The sequence below is a fragment of the Canis lupus genome, chromosome X (genome assembly GCF_048164855.1).
Source record: "Canis lupus baileyi chromosome X, mCanLup2.hap1, whole genome shotgun sequence".
Classification (NCBI taxonomy): Eukaryota; Metazoa; Chordata; class Mammalia; order Carnivora; family Canidae; genus Canis; species Canis lupus.
The window spans coordinates 39,316,912-39,339,558 of NC_132876.1; the positions used below are offsets into that span (position 1 = coordinate 39,316,912).

A 22,647-nucleotide genomic window follows, 5' to 3' on the forward strand; every position below is an offset into this window, starting at 1 on the left:
CATACTAGCCAGTCTATACATTTAAATTTTAAAAAATAGGAGTGCCTGGGTGGCTCAATTCAGTTAAGTGTCTGCCTTCAGTTCAGGTCATGATCTCTGGGCCTTGGAATCAGCTCCGAGCCTCGAATCAGGCTCCTTCAGCAGGGAGCCTGCTTCTGCTCCCCCTGCTTGTGTGCTGTCAAATAAATGGGTAGAATCTTTTAAAAAAATCAAAATGATGAAAACTAGGCTGAACATATTTGCTTACAAAACATAAAATGTAATATGGCTGACTAAAGAAAGCAGGATCAGAGATGGGGAAAAATGGGACATAGAACTGCTGTTATACATCTTATAGAATTAAGTATTCTTATAGAATTTAAGTATTTTATACTATTTACATGTATAATTTTAAATAAAAATTTTTAAACATACTCAATAAGCAAAGATACGATAGCATAATAAAATGGGAAAATAAATAGAATTTTTTAGCTACAAGGGACCTATTTTACAGATGGAGTTTCAATTAATTATGAAATTTGTCCAGGTTTTCACATCCCATCAGTAACAGTACAAGGACTATATATTGTCTGACTTTTATACAATTATTATAAAGAGGAATCACTTATCAAAAAAGAAAAGATGAATGAAGGTTCAGAGGTGGTTAGTACAGGTTACATTCCCCAGATTAGTACAATAGGACTTTTTAAAAAGACCTGCAGGACAATAGTAGACTTCATCCTGTATTTAAAAGCCATTTCATATTATTTAATACTGTCCTTCAAAGTACCTTATTGCACTTAAAATTCCCCATTGGCTTACTATTCTTCTACATTAAACTACTCCAATCCTGTAAACCTCTAGAACAGTAGAAGGGCTCCATTAAAACAGATTACCTCATGCAAGACGCGGATTCAGGTCTGGGTTGGGTCCCAAGAATTTCTAACAAGTTCTCAGGTGATGCTGATGCTGCTGGTCCAGGACCACTTTGGGAACTAGTGCTCTCCAACAATGTTGTTTTACAAACTATTAATAATCACCCCTGAAGAGTTTCAAGGCGAAAATTTCAGCAAACACTGCACACTATAACCCAGTCCTTGAGTTCACAATGCCCATTAGCAGTATTAAAGGCTGTAAGGAATGCTAAAGTTCCCTGCTTAACTTTGACATGATCTTTTCCTTTTTTGCAATGATCTTTTCCATAGGGGAATCTTTTACAAACACTTTCCAAATCTTTCTGAAGATTTGGGAAAAGCCATCAAAGTTAGGCAGGGAACTTTAGCATTCAAATTAACAGGTTTTCTTTTTAAAGGTTTTATTATTCATTTCAAAGAAAGAAAGCGAGCAAGCAAGCATGAGCAAGGGGGAAGTCAGATGGAGAGAAGCAGACTTCTTGCTGAGCAGGGAGTCCCATGCGGGGCTCAATCCCAGGACTCCTGGAACCATTACTTGAGTTGAAGACACTTAACTGACTGAGCCACCCAAGTGACCCAGCAATAGTTTTTAATGTATAATAGCTACTGCTTTTAAATTGTTTCAAAATTTGAAAAATGTTGCTGTACAAATTTTTTTGTCATCTATACCTACGGTTGCTGGAATAATTACATAAGGTACTGAATGTTAAGCGCTTAGCGCAAAAGTGCTTAATTTATTATTTACTACTGTTAGCTGCTACCTGACAAAACAATTCACTAAGAAATTCTTTGGTCAAAAGCAAACAAAAGGGAAGAACCAGAACAATTTCACCTAAATTCTACTGGAAATCAAGTCAAAGGTCAAATATAGCTCCCCAGAGCAGCTTTCCCCAACCCTAAGTTTCTTTCACTTCCAAAAGTAATGGAAAGAAAAGTAACTGCCTTAAAAACTTTCAGGCACTGTACTCTTGTACAGATTAAAAGAACATATTTAAGAAATCAAATCAACTTAAAATAATGAACATTATTTGACTTGTTATGAAACTGATGTGCTTTAATTTTATAATTACTACTTTTTATATTGTAATTTAACCTGCAAATATGACTTGTTTTAATTTGTAGAATTCTTATTTCTTCACTAATCAAATAGGGAAATTCTCTATAGTACAACACAATACTAGTTCTAAGATAACACTCCTTCAAGTTTCAACTAATTAAATGAGGTACTTGCCTGAAAAAAATTTTAAAGCATACATTATCTGTGATACACAAGGTTTAATTATAAACGTATATAGGACATGAGGCTTCTGAGTTACTATTTTGAGAGGCAACATGGTAACTAACATGAAGAGTATTATGAATTTGGTTATGCCATTTTGAGTCAGTTTCCTCATTTATAAAGTGAAGATGTGCTGCATGTCTAAGCTCTCTTTCTGGTCTAAGGAACTGTGATTCAATGGTGGATAACAAATCTGTTGATTTGTTTGACCTCCCTTTAGATGGTCAAATTTGTGATCAACATTAACCATAAAAATAGCTTGTAGAGGGATTAACCTATTATACTGGCAAATTGTGGGGTTGACTGGCTCATACAAAAATGAGTTAATCTTACCTTGCAAATGAAATAAACAGACCTAGATTTTTAAAGGTATCAAAATTTATAACCATGTGTGGTGATGAATACTAACTTATTGTGGTAATCATTTTGCAATACAAACATGCACCCAATCATTACATCATATACCTTAAACCTTAAACAATGTTGTCAATTTTATCTTTAACTGGAAAAAATTAAAATGACAATCACATGTATGTAACAACTTATGAGCAACTGCTGCAAGGCAATCAGTACCAAAAAAAAATCTTTAGCACTAAAAATCATATTTCACTTATTTTTAGTAGCAAAATAGAACATGGAGACAACTGGGGTATTAAATAACTATACTGGCCCTTTTAAGGTTTTTCATTACTAAAAAAAATAAAATAGTAAACATTTTGAAAACATTTTTAACAGCACCCTGGTACTAGAACCTGTTGCTACTTTTCGTAGTAGATATTTAAACAAGATGAACAAAGCAGGATTCATAAGGGAACACAATCTTTCCAAAACAAAATTTGGCCAAAGGACCCTATTCAACCTCTCTCCTCAAGCTTTAGCAGAGAGACAAAAAAGAATTGATTTCCCAGAGCAGTGAGCCTAAGGATATGCAAAATAAAAGAAATATTACCAAGAGCCATTTGCTTTTATTTCCTTCTCTTCCCCACTTCCATCAGAAGCACTCTAATATAGATTAGGGGGAAAAAGTAAAGTAATATTTTGTTTAAAAATGCATCATAATGGCACAGAAATATCAGGGGTTGTTTTTTTATTCAAGATACTTACAGTGTCTAGTCTAACAACATATAGGGGATTGAAGGAAAGGAGAATAATGACCAGAACACTCTTGTTTTGAGGAGCTCCCTTAAATCTCTAAATAATCCTTAATTCTCTAACTATAACCCTAACTAGAGACTATGAATTTAAATATGAAATTCTATGAAAACTGCTTTCTGTATCATTTAGGAGTATATACTGTAAATTCCACGTAAATATCTCTAAGTCTACTCTTCTTAAAAACTCTAACTGGGAAAATGTATTATTTCAATGACATTTTTTATTTTCAAACATGCCACATAATTGGTTTTATGTCTTAGAAATCACCTATGAAGAAACTCAGTTTTACTAATTCACAAATGGGAAAACTGAGATCCAGAAAATTACTTAGGCAGAGGATTTAAGAATGTTTTTCATTCCTAAAATTTGGGGAATGTACTATCCACCCACTGCACACTGGTAGTGGAGAAAGAACCAATGTTCTATACAAAAGGAGAAATGAATAGTAAAAAAGATGCAGTATATGGCCTCACAGACATCATTCCAACAGTGATTATCAGTTCAGCAAATACATTAGAAGCACACCTGATAGTAAATAAGGTACAAATCTGTATTGCTTTTCCAAATAGCCTATTCTAGTATACTCTAAAATAATGACTACAAACGAAAAATTTTCCATTTAGTTCCTTCTATCAATTAGAAAACAGTGCTACACATTATGGATTACAGTTAATTGAATATTTAATTTCAAATTGTGCTTGGTATGTGTTAAACTTGGTAAGCTTATAATTTGTTTTGTGGTAAAACTGGCAATTACTAAACTTAATCAGTAGGCTTCATTATGAAGGAGTCTAATAGTTACCACCAGAGTACTAATGGACGAGGAATGAAAATACTTAAGTTGGCCTCATTCTGGAGATTCTTAACCTGTAGCCTCAAGGTACCTGGGAAAACTTCCTGAAATTCACTGCAAAACGTGTTAGTTGACAGAAACAATAGTTCTAAATATTCTGAAGGGTTCCAAGACCCAGAGGCTTATACTCACTCTTGAGCCTTAGAGAGCAGGACTATAACCATCAAAATAAAATGACAGATTCAATTAAAATAATTCTGGCCAGGATGTGGCAAAAATTCATGAACATAATAAAGTGAAATACCAAAACAGATGGCATTTAATAGTGTAAAAGACCCTAAAAATATTTTGAGAATCAATATCAGGGCCAAGAAGCATATATTCATTCCTGTTTGAAGCAAGCTAGGTTTACCTTCTGTCTAGCCCCTCACAAAAATTAGAATTTCAATTAAAAAAAAAATTAGAATTTCTATTCAATATAAAGATTGCACTCATGAAGGAATTAACCATCTAACAAGGAATGAAATGTTTGGTGGTTATCTTAAACCTTTCTCCATGTAATCTTTTACTTGAAAACACTATAGCTACTGCTTTAATAAACCTCTTGATTTTTAACATCATGTTTTTTTTTTTTTATGATAGTCACAGAGAGAGAGAGAGAGAGAGAGAGAGAGAGAGAGAGGCAGAGACATAGGCAGAGGGAGAAGCAGGCTCCATGCACCGGGAGCCTGATGTGGGATTCGATCCCGGGTCTCCAGGATCGCGCCCTGGGCCAAAGGCAGGCGCCAAACCGCTGCGCCACCCAGGGATCCCTTGATTTTTAACATCATGTTTTACCAAAAATCCACAATAAGTACCATTATTTGACAGACCCTTCAATACTATTTGGATATTACACAGGATCAGTACTGCTACGTTTTAATGCCAGTCCTGTCAATGTTTGATCTTACAAACTTCACCATACAATGTGATGGTCACACCTTTCTTCTGAATAAGAGACATACTAGATAGACTATAATGAAATAATTGTGTGTAAGATTATTGTGTTTCCTAAAGTCAATACCTAATCCTAATCAAGACAATGAGGAAGTGCATTTATCGTTTATGGAAAGCCTACTGTGCTGCAGGCAGAGGATTCAAGAATGAGTAAGACAGTTCCTCCTCAACTAGCAAGAGTTCCTCCAGAGCAGGAATCATGTCTTGAGTGCTTATACAAGTAGATTCTTATTATGCATTTACATTAATTAAAAGACTAAATGAGCAAATAAATGGGCTCGAGACATTTAGAAAGTAAAGCTAAAAAAAACCTGGTGATCAATCAGATATAAAGGGTTAGAGATATAAGCCTGTAAGACTAAACATAATACTACCAATATCTCAGAAGGATAGGAGAAATAGGATTTAGATTGGAGCGCATTAAGTTTACCATGCTTAAGAGAATTAACAGACAAAAATGACCAGTAAGTAACTGGAAATACCCTTCAGGAGCTCAAATCAGAGGTGGCGGATATAGAATAGGAGCATCAATAGCAGCTCTGGGAGTGTTGAAAAGTATCAAGAAAAATACATATAAAGAAAACGAGCAAAAATAGAACCTAAAATGGTATTCAGAAAAAAACAAAAGAGCCAGTAAGTAACTTGCAACCAGGCAAACCACCCAGGAGAGTTTCTCTGCATTGATTTTGAGTAGCTTTCAGTATGCTTTTAACAAGAACTAAAACTGAAATAACTAATATATTTCTAACAATAACTAAAACTGAAATAACTCATAGATCTATGATGATCATACAACCAAAATTTCTTGGAATAGTCCTCTAACTTCAAATACTCTGTCCTGTCACCATAAATGATGGAAATACAATGGAAATAAGCATTCCAACAATTACAATTCCCAGTCCATCAGACACTTACATAGCATAAAACTTCCTTTTTGCATTATGTTCTGAGCTTAGGTTCCTCATCTGCAAAATGGGCAATTAATAGCTATTTCATATGGTTATTGTAAAGATTTAATAACTTTGTACCTATAATCTTAAGATTTTTTGAGAGCAACAGTGAGCACAAGTTGGGGGGGAGGGGCAGAAGGAGAGAGTAAGAGAAGCAGACTCCCTACTAAACAGGGAAGCAGGTGTGGGGCTCAATCCTAGGACCCTGAGATCATGACCTGAGCCAAAGGTAGACACTTAACCAACTGAGCCACCCAGGAGCCCCTGAGCAACTTTAAATAGTATCTGATACATACTAAGCACACAACAGGTGTTAACTATTATTATTTTCCATTTCCCACTTCTTCACAAAAATATAGTATTGGCTGTACAGCAGAAAAACAGGTTACCACACTATTATCTGGACCACCGATTCCAAATCTTTCCCCAAAATCAGTTTCAAATAGTCTGTCCATACATCTCATTACGTAGGTTATATACAGATTTTTGGTCATGTCTGAAAATTTTACATTTTGAACAAATCAGTGATTAAATGCTTATACCATAAAAAAGGGCCAAGAAAAATGTCTACATTACTTCTAGTCATTACTAACTTTTCAGTCTCAGAAAAAACTTCCTCAAACTATCAAAGTGGTGGTACACATTTTTATATTGCCTTTTTTTTAATCAACATGATTTACCATACACAGAAAAAAAAATAAAAAAAAAATTAAAAAAAATAAAAGCAAACACAGCAGTACTCTAAGGTGTCTAAAATCAGAGACTTGACAGAATTTTCAGATGACAACTAGTTGACCCTTGAACAACACGGATTTGAACTGTACAAGTCTACCTATATAGACTTTTTTCAATACAGTACTGTATTATACATGTATTTTTCTTGATTTTCTTCACATTCCCTTCTTATTGTTAAGGATACAATATATAATACACATAATAGACAAAATATGTGTTAATGGACAGTTTATCAGTAAGACTTCTAGTTAACAGCGGGTTATTAGTCAAATCTTCTGGGAGTCAAAATTTATATGTGGATTTTCAACTGTGCTGGGGTTTTGCACCACTAATCCTCCACATTGTTCAAGAGTCAACTATACCTTTAAATGTTCAGCTGCACTAGCTTAGCTACCACCAAATCCTTCCAGCTCTTTCCTCCGAAATCCTAAGCAGTCATCAAAACTCCCTATTTCCCAGGGTCATCTTATAACCTCACATCACTTTTCATCTACTCCATCAACTTTCTACTATTCATACCTGTCCATCTCTAAACTTAGCCATTGACATAAATTGCTTCCTTATCCCTGGAAATCTAAACACCTCTAACAGAACACTGCTAATTAAACTACATTCCACTTACCCACTGACTTCAAGAATCTGAAACCCTGCCAGCCATGCAATGAAACCACACAAATTTCACTTAGAGTAAATATTCCAAATAGAATCTTGGTTAACCGTTCATTTTCCATAAGGACCAATAACAGGTAAATTTGACAATTAATTTACCTTAGCCTCCTTCCTCATCTATAAAGTGGTTTGTAATAGCTAGGTTTAATATTCTCTTCTAACTCCAAAAATCTACAATTCCTTGTCTCAAAGTCTTCCTTTATTCAACTAGTATCAATCCTACCCATGGCATTTTGTTAAGATTCTAAAACCGCAAGAATCACAGGTTTCTAAGTCCAAGGTAAGTTTATCATACACCACAGAAAAATCCAATTAAGTGTGAAATTCCTACTAAAATAAACTAATAAATGAACAAAACTCTCCCTGTAAGGGAGTAAAGTAACTAAATACCAGGCAAACGATTATGCAGAATCAAAAAACTCAAAATATATATTATGGTATGATAAAAAGAGTTACAAGACCAGGAGTCAAGAAACTGCTTCCAGTGGCAGCTCTATCTAAGGCTGTTATTCTAGACAAGTTGTAAACTTCTGATGGGACTGGACTAGATGATCTCAAAAATTCCTGCCAAATCAAAATATCCCTGGATTTTTAAGCTGAACAACTGATAAACTATTTCACAAAGGTATATAGTCAAAGGATACCACTACACACAATTTAACACCCCTGGCTTAACCCCCTGCTAAATGAAATAATGGAATCATGATTATATATTCTTGTGGGAAAGAAAACAGGATTTGGGGTCCATACTGTTTTACAGTTGTCATGTTTGAGTAGACCCTTTGTTTCTGATTCTCTATGGTTAGTCCTTCATGACATAAAATAACTAAAAACCAAGTGATCAAAATACATTTTAAACCATAATTTTTATCGATTAGAGAACCACATTTAAAAGAGCCCAGAAAAGTCTAATTATCTCCAAGTATTTGAAAAGGGCCTTTCCTATATAACATTAATATAAGATTAATGTATAATAATGATTATGGTGCTGTTAATTCTCAAACTATGTAGATGCAGATTACTCACTTTTTAGATTATTCTCAGCAAATTTTAATCCATGTTGGCTTCCTCCTGCTACCCAGAGTATTTCTCAGTCACCACCTTCTACTATTATTAAGAATTTATTTTAATATTAACCTAAGTAAAACACAATCAGGAAACCAAATCTACAAAGACACTACATAAAGCACTGGTAAAATGCTTAGAATAGCCAACATCTTGGAATATTATGAAAAGTATGTCTTTATAGTATATACTATTTTATGAACTGTATACAAAATTTCTACCAGAAAGCTATGAACACCTACAGATAATCTAATTTTATAGGTCTCAAGACTCCTTAATCAGAATTTCATGACGTATCAATCTTGAGTTACATGAACCCAAAAGTCATGTATTTAGGCTATTCTATACATCTGATCACATAATTGCTTATAAAACTAATGTTTTAAGTACATAAATTATAAATTCCTCGATGATGTTATAATAAATGTTTCAAAACTAATGAGAAGGGGCCTAACAGCAAGTTCTATTGGCCTAAGAAGTCCTTTTTGATTTACTCTTTTCAAACCAATAAAGCTTCCATATTGAACAAGATTAGTTTGTCATTTTCTCTTTGTATTTTAGAGAAGAGAATGAATCTACACCACTGAAGTAGTTTCTCCAAGTACCACCAATCAACTGACTTGATCTTTAATCTTGTTAATCTTTTTAAGGTAATTTTTTAACTTTTTATTTCACAGAACACAACTCATCATTTTAGCTTGTTTTTAAAAAATTGGCTCCTTAAATTGTATAGCTAAAGATACTGACTCTCAAATGCCTTTACCAATTTGTTACTGCTTCATTTTTTTTTACTCTAAGCAACACAAAACTAATAACTTCATTTGAGGTTCTTGTCAAAGTTTTCAGATTTATTTTTGACATGATTTCTAAATCAATTTGGGATTCTAGGATAAAACCTATGAATGCTCACTACATATTTTAAGTAAAATATAAAGATTAAGCAAAAAATCTACTAAGTAGCAATAAGGATTTGGACCCAGATGCTAACATTCACACCATGAATTCTTCTATACATTCTATAGATGTGTAAGTTTATTAATTTATATTATTCTGCAAATATATACTATGTATTTATAATTTGATTTAACCACATTCCATAGGTTGAATTTGGGAGGGGTGTTTTTTAAAGTGTTCAGAGATTAGTGTTTATTTTTGTAATCCAACAACTTTATCCAAAAATGCAGAAAATTTTTCTGGCTGGCCAGGAGGAAAACATTTCAGTGTTGATAAGTCCATTGACTGTAACAGCCCCGGAAGCGTGCTAAAACAAAAGAAGAAAAATATTAGGTAACAAGGGAGAAAATTCTGTAAAATTCATTTGCCGCCCACTTGATGACTGAATCTAACTTCCAAGAATACTGTGATGCTTCTGAAACTGTACATGTGAATTTTATTATACTTTTATTATATATATAGTTGACCCTTGAACAACACAGAGTTAAAGGAACTGATCACCTGAACAATTGAAAATACATGTACAACTTCCAGGAGCACCAGGGTGACTCCATCAGTTAAGCATCTGACTTCCACTCAGGTCATGATCTAGGGTCCTGGGATCAAGCCCCATATCCTTGGGCTCTAAGTTCAGCAGGGATTCTGCTTTTTCCTCTCCCTCTGCCCCTCCCCCACTTGCTCTCTCTCAAATAAATAAAAATCTTAAAAAAAAAGAAAATTCATGTACACCTTCTGACTCCCCCACACCTTAACTACAAATACCCTACTGTTGATGGGAAGCCTTACCAATAACAGAGTCTATAAACACATTTTGTACATGATGTTACACACTATAATCTTAACAATAAACTAGAGAAAAAATGTTACTATGAAAATCGTAAGAGAAAACACATTTATAGTACTGTATTGAAAAAAATCTGTGTAAAAAAAAAAAAAGAAAAAAATCTGTGTAGAAGTGAACCCATGTCATTCAAATCTGTGTTGTTCGAGGGTCAACCACACATACAAAAACGAAAGCAATATGAAGAGCTCTATGTAGTACCTGTCCATACCAATTCAACAGATACTGTATATTTTGTCAACTGAAATATTAAAGAAATGTTATTTCATTAAAGATGTAGTCACGGGACTTTTGAACATTTTTCAGGACTGGGCAGACATAAACCAAGGCAAAATTCATTTATGAAAACAGAATAAATGAAAACAAAAGTAACAGCTGCCAGACAAGAACAATAAGCTGGGGAGACTACTGGACCATGCATGAAGACTAAATAACTTTCTTTTGTAATTGTACTACCATAAATCCACATATAATTAAGTAATGTACAATCACCATGCATGTTGGAAGTAAGATTCCAAACCATGCCATAAGTATTACTTCAGAAATTTAAGTAAAGCAGCCACTTAAATTAGAACAGACATACAGGGGCAGCCTGGGTGGCTCAGTGTTTTAGCACCACCTTCAGTCCAGGGTGTAGTCCTGGAGACCCAGGATCGAGTCCCATGTCAGGCTCCCTGCATGGAGCCTGCTTCTCCCTCTGCTTGTGTCTCTGCCTCTCTCTCTCTCTGTCTCTCATGAATAACTAAATAAAATCTTAAAAAAAAACAGACATACAATCATCCAGCCTAGACTCAGGAGAATAAATAATATACCTAAAATGAAAATATAACCAATTATTTTTACCATATTCATGTCTTAAAATATAAGACTTCTCAAACTGTAAAAAATAAATTGGAGACTTGCACAGCTTCCTTTTCGGCTTGAATAAGGAATCAGGATGTTTTGGGTATCAATGCTTTCTCCTTTTAAATGTACTAACATAAGGGGATCCCTGGGTGGCTCAAATGTTTAACGCCTGCCTTCGGCCCATGGCATAATCCAGGGCGTGATCCTGGAGTCGGGCTCCCTGCATGAAGCCTGTTCCTCCTTCTGCCTCTGCCTCTCTCTCTGTGTCTCTCAGGAATAAACAAAATCTTTTTTAAAAAATTAAAAATAAAAATAAATGTACTAACATAAAATCAAAGCTGATTAACATCTAGAATAAAAATACTCCTTAGAAATGTCTGGAAAAATTGACTTGCATAAACCAGTTAGAGGAGTTTATTCTTTAAAAAAAAATATTAGCGGGATCCCCGGGTGGCGCAGCAGTTTGGCACCTGCCTTTGGCCCAGGGCACGATCCTGGAGACCTGGGATCAAGTCCCTCGTCGGGCTCCTGGTGCATAGAGCCTGCTTCTCCCTCTGCCTATGTCTCTGCCTCTCTCTCTCTGTGTGACTATCATAAATAAATAAAAATTTAAAAAAAATAAAATAATAAAAAAATATTAGCCCCTAACAATCTCTGCTACCCAAGGACACCTATGCCTACTATCAGAAGCCTACATAATTATTATATAGCTTCTTCCAACACAGAATACTTACAATAATGGCTTCTATGTTACACAGCCACCCTGATATTCCCTCTCCCCCATCATATAGGGATTAAGACGTCAATTGTTCCTGAAATAATCAATGAATTTGTCTCCTCTATAAAAACAGAAATTGTCTGTTTTGTTCACCAATATACGCCCAAGTACCTAGAATAATGCCTAGCACATAGTAGGTGCTCAATAAATATTAAACAAATAAACAAGTATTTACTGAGTGTCTAAGAGATGCAGTGAAGTTAAAAGAAAAGCCTTTAGGTTCTAGCCAGTTTCTCCTAAAACTTATTTTTCACTTTAAAATTAATTTCAATTATAACATAAAAGATATGTATTTTATAATACTTCTATGAGGTCTTTACTTTTTAAAACATCAAACTATGATAACTTTTAAAGTCAAATAATTGGGAATTAATGACCTGACCCTTTGGCAAGCTTCTAGTGTCTCAAGAATTAACAGAAAACCAACCAGCAATTTTCTTCATCCTTCTACTGTGTTGATCAGTTCTTGTTGAATTTTAATATACTTCTAAAAAAAATAATACTCCTTACCATAGTAATTCCTCAGGCTTAAAATACTTTAATGGCTTCTCACTAAACACAATACAATCAGAACTCTTAAGTGAGCTATCTCCACCCAATCTCATCTTCTATCTTCTGCCTTGCTTACCATACTCCTGCCACACTTAATCTTCCCTCTGGTTCCTCAACTCCAAGCTCATTCCTAACTTAGGGCCTTTGCAATGGCTGTTGTTCCTTCTTCCTCTAGAGTTTCATTCACATGACTACCTCTTGTTCAGATCTCAACTCAAATGTCATATACTCATTCATGCCTTCCCTGATCAATCTAATTAATCTTTACTCCCAGCTATCTTATCACCCTTATTTTCTTCATAACACATTTCACCAAAAAAAAAAAAACCCACATTTCACAATGTGAAATTATCTTGATCGCTTATTCTTAAACTGTTTACTATCTCCCACTAATAGAACATTAGTACCATGAGAGCAGGGGCTTTCCCAATGGATTTACGGAAGGTAAAACTTTAATTATAAAAAAAATAAGCAAATGCCTTCTTTGTATAATGAAAAGCCAACGAACTCAAAAATCATATCCTCAAAAATCATATCCTCGGAGCCTTCAGTGCCCAGATGAAACTTACATACATGCCTACATACATTCAGATAATCACATGAAATGAAATAGGCACAGATACAGAAAGAAATATAACAGAAAACACACAGCGGAAGACAAACAACAGTTTCACAGGTGAGGAAAATCAAAGCGTTCGATAAGCAGAAGGTAAGAGGTTTAAAAAGACCGACAGGTCAGGTAGGTGGATAAGAATAGCTAGTGAGGATTTAAGGCAAGAGGTCAAATTATCAGTCTGTAGTATACCTGCAGGTACAGTAGAAGAGATGCCCGTCTTTATGTAGCTGCTTTGCCAATTCCAGCTGATGATTGTTCATCAACTTTTCGTTTACAACTACTACAAGTGGCTTTCTTTTTTCCAGAGTCTCCAAACAGCTTCCTGCACCTACAAAATAAATCAAAATTGTTAACAGTTAAAAAAAATTAATGTGCTCCACCAAGCTTTAAGACAGAACTGAAGATGAAAAACTTAGCTGGCAGTGACGGGCACTGAGAGGGTCACTTGACGGGATGAGCACTGGGTGTTATGCTATATGTTGGCAAATCGAACTCCAATAAAAAAATATACAAAAAATAAATAAATAAAAATCAATTAATTAACTAATTAAAAAAAAAGAAAAACTTAGCTGGCAGAACTACAAACCAGGCCTCTTAATTATACATTCAAAATAACAAAAGTCAAATGATCAGTTGCTCTGTATTAAATGCTACAAAATTTGACTTGAAAAATACATTCTTGGGATGCCTGGGTGGTTCAGGGGTTAAACGTCTGTCTGCCTTCCGCCCAGGGTGTGATCCTGGAGTCCTGGTATGGAGTCCCCCACATCGGGCTCCCCGCAAGGAACCTGCTTCTCTCTCTGCCTCTGTCTCTGCTTCTCTGTCTTTCATACTCACATGTAAAATGTAAGAAAAAAATTGTTCAAAGCCAATTTCTTCATGTGCAACCCAATTAGTTGCTGAACATTTCAGCAGATCTAAGCCCAAATGCTAATTTCAAATTAGACAACTCTTTACGCATGACACCGGACAAATTATTTTGCTCCTGCGTTTAGAGTTTCTTACTATACAGTTAGTCCATGTTCTTAATTTCTTATCCTTTTATCCCCAAAAGTCTTAAAACTTTTATCTTACCCAAAATAGTAACCTCTAATAAATGTTCTCAATAGGTATATTCAAATAAGTATCATACTGAAAAAGGCTACAGTGAGTTACTCTACTGATTTTACTTTACCGCAAAAAAATCCCAAAAAAAAAAATCCCTAAATTTCTGTTCTTAACTATCAAAACCTAAACCGTGGGATTCTAAGGAATTTTACCTGCGTGACTAATAACAAGATCTGCTTTCTGAAGATCTTCTTCCAATGAATCCTTGTACCTGTAAACATCCAGAGCAAATGACTCAGTACTCAATGGTTCAGGTACCACCTTTCCTCTACCTATCTGGAGGACAAGTCGGCTGTAGCCCAGACTCCTGAGGATCTGGAAAAAAGAAAAAAAAAAAAAAAGCGGGACTTTTAAACAGGCTTCCGTAAAAAGGACAACCACCACCCCTAAAGTCGGTGTTCAGACCCGCGCGCGGGCCACAAAATCTTCTACCTGTGGCCGATTTTACTTTTCCAGAACCAAGCTGTGCACCCCCCCCCACACACACACCGTACCCAACCCCGACAGGGTACCTCACAAGCCCTAACGTTAAGATCTATGTGACTGTGCTCACCAAGCCGTCGAAAGGACAGGCCACGCCACAAGCAGACGACCAGGTAGAGACCCTGAGAAAGGTTCGAAAACTGGAAAGGAGACGAAGAAACGACCCCGATCCGCCTCAGGGCTGAAGCTGTGCAAACCCCCGTTTGGAGGAGCCGCCAAGCCAAGCCGCCAAACCGCCGCCGGAGGACGCCAGCCGCGAGGACGCCTGGTGAGACCGCGCGGCGCGGGCTCGCCCGAGTGCAGCGGGGGCAGGGCGGGGACCGCTTGCCGAGAGGAACCGGCCGGATCGAGTCGAGCCGGGCCGAGCCTGACAGAGCTCGTCGAGGCGCCCGGCGCTGACTACACGACCCCGAGCGAGCCTGAGGTACGTCGAGAGGCTGGCCCGGACCCCAGGAGCCCCACTCGGAGAGGCGGAGCAGCGGGAAGGAGGGGCGAAGCCGGAGGAAGGAGAGGCGGAGGCGGAGAGTCGGAAGGGAAAAGCCAGGGAAAGGAGGAGCCAGAGAAAGGACGGGGAGGAGGGTCCGGGAGGGCGGCGGTAAAGCAGGAAGAGCAGGCGGAGGGCGCCGAGGCGACTGAGAGCAGGAGGAGGGCCTAGCCGGGCGCGGGGAGGAGCCAGTAAAGGGGCGGCGGCACCTGAGGTAGAGCTGTTGGGGGTTCTTCCGAAGCGCGGCGTTCAGGAAAGGTTACCAAGGCTAGTGGTAAGGCTAGCGGCGGCGGCGGGCTGCGAGCGGCGAACAGAGCCACCGCGCACCCGACTGCGCACCTCCCCCACTCACTTGCAAAGTGTCGTGAGCCGAGACACACGCAACGAGGTCGTCAAAGCTGGTGGTCCCTACTGTAACAAATACGCACTTCATCGCGCGGGTTCCCAGCCCGAATCGCAAGGGCCGGATGTGACGTAGAGGACGCCACGTGTGCTGCAGAGGCCGCGCTGAGCGGGGGAAGCGGAAGTCGGCCATGGCCGCCAGGGGGCGATGGGGACCCGGGAGTGTGGCGCGGGGCGGGGGACCGAAGGGTACAAATCGCTTATGTGCCTGAAACTTGTATGAGCTTACCGAGCCCTCACAATGGAGAAGTGGGGAGTTGAAAAGCCGTAGTTAAAAAACAATGATGAAACATCACACCTAAGTGCTGTGGTTGTGTCATTGCTTGGGTGCCACAAAACTTTTGAATGCTACAGGACTTTGGGAATCTTTATTTGCTACCCTGTTTTGCCAGTTTCCTTTTGAGCTATGTTTTCACCTCAAGTCTCGAGAGCACGTGAAAAAAAAAGTGCCTTTTCAAAATCACTCATTAGCATAGGCTCTTCAGACTACTTTTCTGGAAGCCAGAGCCCTACAGGGTCTCTTGGAAGCTTCAGAGTCAGTTACCTTCATTTAGCAAGCATTCTGTGTAAAATAGAGGCACTAGGGGCCTGGAGCATGCATCTGTAATTCCTTGCTCATCCATTGAGCCTTTTAAAACGTAAAGTTAGGGGATCCCTGGGTGGCTCAGCGGTTTAGCCCCTGCCTTTGGCCCAGGGCATGATCTTGGAGACCCGGGATTGAGTCCCACGTCGGGCTCCCTGCATGGAGCCTGCTTCTCCCTCTCCCTCTGCCTGTGTCTCTGCCTCTCTCTGTGTGTGTCTTTCATGAATGAATGAATAAATAAATAAAATCTATAAATAAATAAATAAATAAATAAATAAATAAATAAATCGTAAAGTTATGATAAATTTAAATTATAAAATGTAAAGTTATACATTAGCATGAATAAATACCACAGATACCTTACACTGAAGTAGTCAAGTACCCGGGAGGTGATTTCTCCCAACTCCCTTCTTTCTCCTACCACCATTACTAGGATGATTGCCTGCTTAATATCATTCTAATGTTTTCTGTATTTCCTACTTAAAATCTCTCTTTAATTCATATTTGCTTTTACCCTGCCTGGTTATGTACAGAACGGAAGCTGCGAGAAGAAATTAAAAAGGAAAAGGATTAGAGGTGAATTAAGCCTAGAACTTAAGTGGGGGAAAAAACCTCTTAGGCATATTTCTCCTGGACTGTTCCTTTAAATCTCATAGCCTGGTTAGTTGTCTTTTTTGGGGGAGCGATGTGCAGCTTCGCTTCTCTTAATGACAATATTCACGAATTAATGATAGAATGAAACAAACTACAGACTCATAACAGCAAATGTACAAAGATCATGGTTAAAAAATAAGCATAACAAGTTTTCTGCCCAATAAGAGGAATAAACTGAATATTTATTGAAATATGAAAATATTCCAAAATATTCTGTAATTCAGAAAAACCTTTATCTCTTGTTATGTCTGTGACCTTTTTTTTCTATATCTAGAAGATACTTAATTAAAGGAGCACTGTTCTGATTAGCAGAAAGAAAAGTGCACGTATAAATGGAATATTCTTAAATTCCCAGAAAAACAGAAAATTGAACTTCTAATATTTTAAATATGCTGGACTTTAATAAAGCATCTTCTTGCAGAAAATGATCCAGAAATGTTTTAAGGACCCAAGATTACATAATTAATGTAAAATTTTCGCAAGTACGTCTTTTCTCTGTTTTGTCAGTGTTAAGTACAATACGAGAATGCATTTTATTTTACTTAAGTGTGTTTTTCCTAAACTTACACAGGCTTACTGAGCAAAGAAGTTAACATTACCTGTGAAAATGTTTATGATTATGAAAAATGTAAATTTATTTTCAACTACATTAAATAAATATTCTGACTAATGTTATTTCATCTGCAAATATACTTTGTAGTATGCTAACTTGAAGATAGTTTCCAAGATCTTTAAACAACTTAGAATCTGGACCCATTAAATTGGGTCAATGAATGGATAATCGTTGCATCACTAGAAACTTAATAAATAAAACAGATTATTGAAACATTGATTTAAACTAAGCATAATTCCAATATGATTTTTTTATGATTTTGCATCTTATTTTGAGATGCTATAGAGAAGCCATGTCTTGGAATTGTATAATGTCTTATTTTTGCCACTTTAGGAAGTTATAAAAAGGATTTGTGTGGCTGTGAGAAGTTTTGTCATGTGTATTCTTAAGCCTTGTTAGTCTGTAAAAATGTTTGTATATGCCAGATACTTATATTTTCCACCAATAGAAGTTAGTCACTTTGGTCCAAAGTTATAATTAATATGGTAGTTGAGGCTCTTCAAAGAGTAACAGTGACAATTACAATACTGTGTCTGTTTTCTTTTTTCAAGGACAAAGGATAATTTTTGCCTAAAGCTGCTTTTTAGTTTTCAGACCTTTTATACTATCAAAAATTACCAAAAACCTCAAAGAGCTTTTGTTTATATGGATTATAATGTGCATTAACTATTATTTACCATATTTGAGATAAAAATTAGAAAAAAATTTTTTGAAGATTTTATTTATTTATTCATGAGAGACACAGGCAGAGGGAGAAGGAGGCTCCATGCAGGGAGCCCAATGATGTGGGACTCAATTCCTGGACGCCAGGATCACAACCTGAGCCAAAGGCAGATGCCACCCAGGTGTCCCAAAATGAGAAAATTTTAAATATTTGTTGATTCATTTGAAAGTAGCGATGATGAGCACATTGTATGTTAATGTAAATGACCTATTTTTTATGAAAATAGCTTTTTTTGCCAAACAAAAACTTTCATAGAAAGAATAGCATTGTTTACTATCTGGGCTAACAGAAGAAAGCCAGATCTTTGTTATCAACTTTTGCTTTTAATCCATTGCATTTCACACATCACATAGCCTCTGGAAAACTCCACTGTACACTCATGAGAGGAAGAGAGTCAAAAAGACAGATAACATCTTAGTATTGTTATGAAAATCATTTTGACCTCACAGATCTCTAAAAGAATGTAAAAGAGTATTAAAAAATGACAGAATATAGAAAGTGGATTTTATTTGCTGTGGCTTATAAAAACCTAAGTCTGAAATGAAGCTATGAAATGTATTCAAATGTTTACAGCACCCCCTCAGTTTAGATGGTCTTAATTTCTTTAGTAATTAAATCTTCTACCTACAATACAAAAGGTTATTCTTTACATGCAGAATGCCTAGATAGCAGGTATTCTGTGTCTCACAAGAATAATTTTCTATGATTTCAGTTGCCTTTATTATCTACTTGATTATTTAAGGGGGAAAAACCCCACAGAACATAGGCTCTTCACTTAATGTGTTACCTTCTGTGTTTCTTTTCAAATGCTTTATTTGTATAGGAACCCCACCACCACCCTACCCCATCCACACCCTTATTAGCTGTTTCTCTTTTGGGGATTTCAGTTACCCTAGTCAACCTGCAGTCTGGAAATGGAAGATCCTCCTTCTGACTTCTGTCTTATCATCAGAAGATCAATAGTAGCCTAACCGTAGCTGTATCACAGTGCCTATTATCAGTCACCTCACCTCATGTTATCACAGTTATTTTATCATCTCACATCATCACAAGCGTGGGTACAGTATAAGATATTTTGAAAGAGAGAGACCTCATTTGCATAACTTTTCTTACAGTATATTGTTATAATTGTATTTTATTATTAATGATTATTAATCTAATTTATAAATTAAACTTTATCATAGGTTTGTGTGTATAGGTATGAAAAACATGGTACGTGGTACTATCTGCAGTTTCAGGCATCCACCTGGGGGTCTTGGAGTGCATTCCTTGTGGATAAGGGGAGACTACTGTGCTTTGATTAAATAGGTAGGTAAGTATAGTTTCTTAATGATCCAGTCAAAAAAAAAAAAAAAGATCCAGTCAAGTGCACAGATGTCCTCTGACAATTCTTCATTTTGCCTTTCTAAAATCAGTTCCTGATTATCAAACAAATAAAATTTTCAGGATATTTTTTTATACCTAAAACTAAAACTTTTGGGGCACATGAGTGGCTCAGTCAGTTAAGCATCTGCCTTCGGCTCAGGTCATGATCCTGGAGTCTGGGGATCAAGCCTCTTGTGGGGCTCCCCACTCAGTGGGGAGTCTGCTTTTCCCTCTACCTCTGCCCCTCCCTCAGCTCCTGCTCCTGTGTGTTCTCTGTCTCTCCTTCTCTCTCTCAAATTAAATTTTAAAAATTAAAATAAATAAAACACAGCTGTCCCTAAAGTAAGATTTTCTGTTAAAATATTATTAATATAAACATTTTAGATTTTGTATGCTTTATGGGAGGTCCCTGGTGATTTGTTAGTGCCCTTTCTGTCTTTAATACTGTTTTTTTTAAGATTTTATTTATTTATTCATGAGAGACACAGGCAGTGACACAGGCAGAGGGAGAAGCAGGCCCCATGCAGGGAGACTGATGTGGGACTCCATTCCAGGACCCTGGGATCAGGCCCTGAGTCAAAAGCAGACGTTCAACCACTAAGCCGCCCTGGCGTACCTATCTCATAAGAGTTTTGATGAGGGCTAACCCTGAAGGTAAAACAGTATTATAAGGATGCCTGGGTGGCTCAGTGGTTGAGTGTCTGCCTTTGACTCAGCCTGATCCTGGGGTCCTGGGATCGAGTCCCACATTGGGCTTCCCTCTGCCTGTGTCTCTGCCTCTGTCTTATGAAATATATACTCTACTCTGATAGAGTTTTGCATCTATTGAAGATTGGCAATATATAGAGTTGACAATAGTAATAAATTAACCACAGCCATTAAATCTCTTAATGTTCTTGTTTTATTCTAAAGCGTACCTGAAGGTTCTGCTATAAACTACAGGCCAGAATTTGCATCTTCAACAAAGAACAATCTCAGAGCCACATGGAAAGGGACCATTCGAGGTACCTCACATGATTGCCACTCCAAAGAACAGACTTTGAGGTTCAGGCTTCTGAGCTGACATCACTTAGATGACTTTCAGACCATACCAGTGGACTAAGGCAAGATTTCCAGGGCTCATTATAATCCAGTGAAAGGCACAGATAGCATAGCATCAGATAACCAGGATGCATGTGCTAAACAATGCCTCACCTTCCATAAGATGCCTAATAATCTTTTTTTCTTTTTTTTTCTCTTTCAAAATATTTCAGAGTTATTCATCACTGAAACCCAGGTATCCTGACATGCATTTTAGAAAAAAAAAAAAAAAAACTCATACGTCCCTTCCCAGATAAAATAAACATGAAGCTATTGCTAAGAATCTAAAGGAAATATGGAAAATAAAGTAACATTAGTTATCCCTATGATAAGTGTGGTTTCTTAATTATTTTATGTAACTGAGGAGGGAGCTATTTAATTTTTTTAAAGGCAGCAGTTTGGCGCCTGCCTTTGGCCCAGGGTGTGATCCTGGAGACCCGGGATCGAGTCCCATTTCGGGCTCCCGGTGCATGGAGCCTGCTTCTCCCTCTGCCTGTGTTTCTGCCTCTCTCTCTCTCTCTCTCTGTGTGACTATCATAAATAAAAATAAAAAATAAAAAAATTAATTTTTTTAAAGGTTTTATTTATTTATTCATGAGAGACACACACAGAGAGAGGCAGAGACACAGGCAGAGGGAGAAGCAGGCTCCATGCAGGGAGCCCGATGTGGGACTTGATCCTGGGACTCCAGGATCATGCCCTGGGCTGAAGGCAGGCGCTAAACCACTAAGCCACCCAGGGATCCCAGCTATTTAATTTTTTAAGAGACTGTAATGAATGCATGCCATATTAACTTATTCATATTCTTTTTATATGTTTTGTTTCTGCTCTTGCTATTTTCTCTGCCTCTCCATCATTATGGATAACTAATCCTTCAAGATTCAGCAGAGGTCAATCGGAGAAGGACAAACATTATATGGTCTCATTCATTTGGGGAATATAAAAATTAGTGAAAGGAAGTAAAGGGGAAAGGAGAGAAAATGAGTGAAAATATCAGTGAGGGTGACAAAATATGAGAGACACCTAACTCTGGGAAACGACAAGGGGTAGTGGAAAGGGAGGTGGGTGGAGGGCTAGGGTGACTGGGTGATGGGCACTGAGGGGGGCACTTGGCGGGATGAGCACTGGGTGTTATGCTATATGTTGGCAAATTGAACTCCAATAAAAAAAATTTAAAAAAAAAAGATTCAGCAGAGGATGATTTCCTCCAGGAAGCCTTTCTCTGGCCCTTGTAAGTTACGTTCACTATGTAAAATACTACTCTTTGTCTACCTCAGCCATAATTCTTTTTTTTTTAATGTTATCAGTTCACTTCTTTTATTATCAATCCATATACAATTACTTGTCTTCTGGTTTGTTGAAGCAATAGATCAGACAACATTTGCCACAATAATGTCTGTCAAAGTGGCTAGCCATAAAAACTCCAGCACCACATTCATCTGAAGGGCACTCTCGACGAAGGCGACTGATTTTGCCATTCTCGTCCACCTTGTAGTATTTCAGGACGGCCAGCTTAACCTTCTTTCTCTTATGCTTATTCTTCTTGGGAGTGGTGTAAGACTTCTTCTTCCTTTTCTTAGCACCACCACGAAGTCTCAACACAAGATGAGGAGTGGACTCCTTTTGAATGTTGTAGTCAGACAAAGTACGGCCATCCTCCAGTTGCTTGCCCGCAAATATCAGTCTCTGCTGATCAGGAGGGATTCCTTCCTTATCCAGAATCTTGGCCTTTTCATTTTCTATTGTATCCGAGGGCTCAACCTCGAGAGTGATGGTCTTCCCCGTAAGGGTCTTAACGAAAATCTGCATCTTGGCCTCAGCCATAATTCTTGATGTTTAAATTACCTATATACTTTTTACTTCCTCTGCACTGTAAAATCCTAAAAGGTAGAGAGCATGTCTACCTCATCTCTGAATTCCCAGGATTCAGTGCTATCCCTGGAACTTAGAAGATCCTCAATAAATGTTTATTGAACTAAAAAGAGTTAAATTATTAGGGACCATCCTAGGCCCTGGGGGGATTAGAGATA

General features: G+C 37.3%; 2 protein-coding genes and 1 long non-coding RNA gene across 4 annotated transcripts in view; 1 reads left to right on the forward strand and 2 right to left on the reverse strand.

The window, feature by feature from the left end:
* Window positions 1-15,108, reverse strand: part of ALG13 (ALG13 UDP-N-acetylglucosaminyltransferase subunit) — a 72,592-nt gene extending 57,484 nt beyond the window's left edge. The window contains 3 exon segments of the mRNA XM_072816454.1: window positions 13,312-13,450; window positions 14,382-14,440; window positions 14,783-15,108. Coding sequence (XP_072672555.1) covers window positions 13,312-13,382 — 71 coding nt within the window. The 5' untranslated portion in view covers window positions 13,383-13,450; window positions 14,382-14,440; window positions 14,783-15,108.
* Window positions 14,983-20,916, forward strand: LOC140627886 (uncharacterized). Of its 2 annotated transcripts, XR_012026402.1 has the most exons (4): window positions 14,983-15,136; window positions 19,357-19,480; window positions 20,450-20,541; window positions 20,791-20,916. It is a non-coding gene; the product is annotated as an uncharacterized lncRNA (long non-coding RNA). The 2 variants fall into 2 exon arrangements; XR_012026401.1 differs by having other exon boundaries at window positions 14,986-15,136; window positions 20,450-20,910.
* A 1,001-nt stretch (window positions 20,917-21,917) lies between these two features.
* LOC140627887 (ubiquitin-ribosomal protein eS31 fusion protein-like) lies at window positions 21,918-22,433 on the reverse strand. The gene has a single exon (XM_072816456.1). The coding sequence runs from the start codon at window positions 22,424-22,426 to the stop codon at window positions 21,956-21,958; it is 471 nt and encodes a 156-aa protein (XP_072672557.1). The 5' UTR covers window positions 22,427-22,433; the 3' UTR covers window positions 21,918-21,955.
* Between the last annotated feature and the right edge of the window lie 214 nt (window positions 22,434-22,647).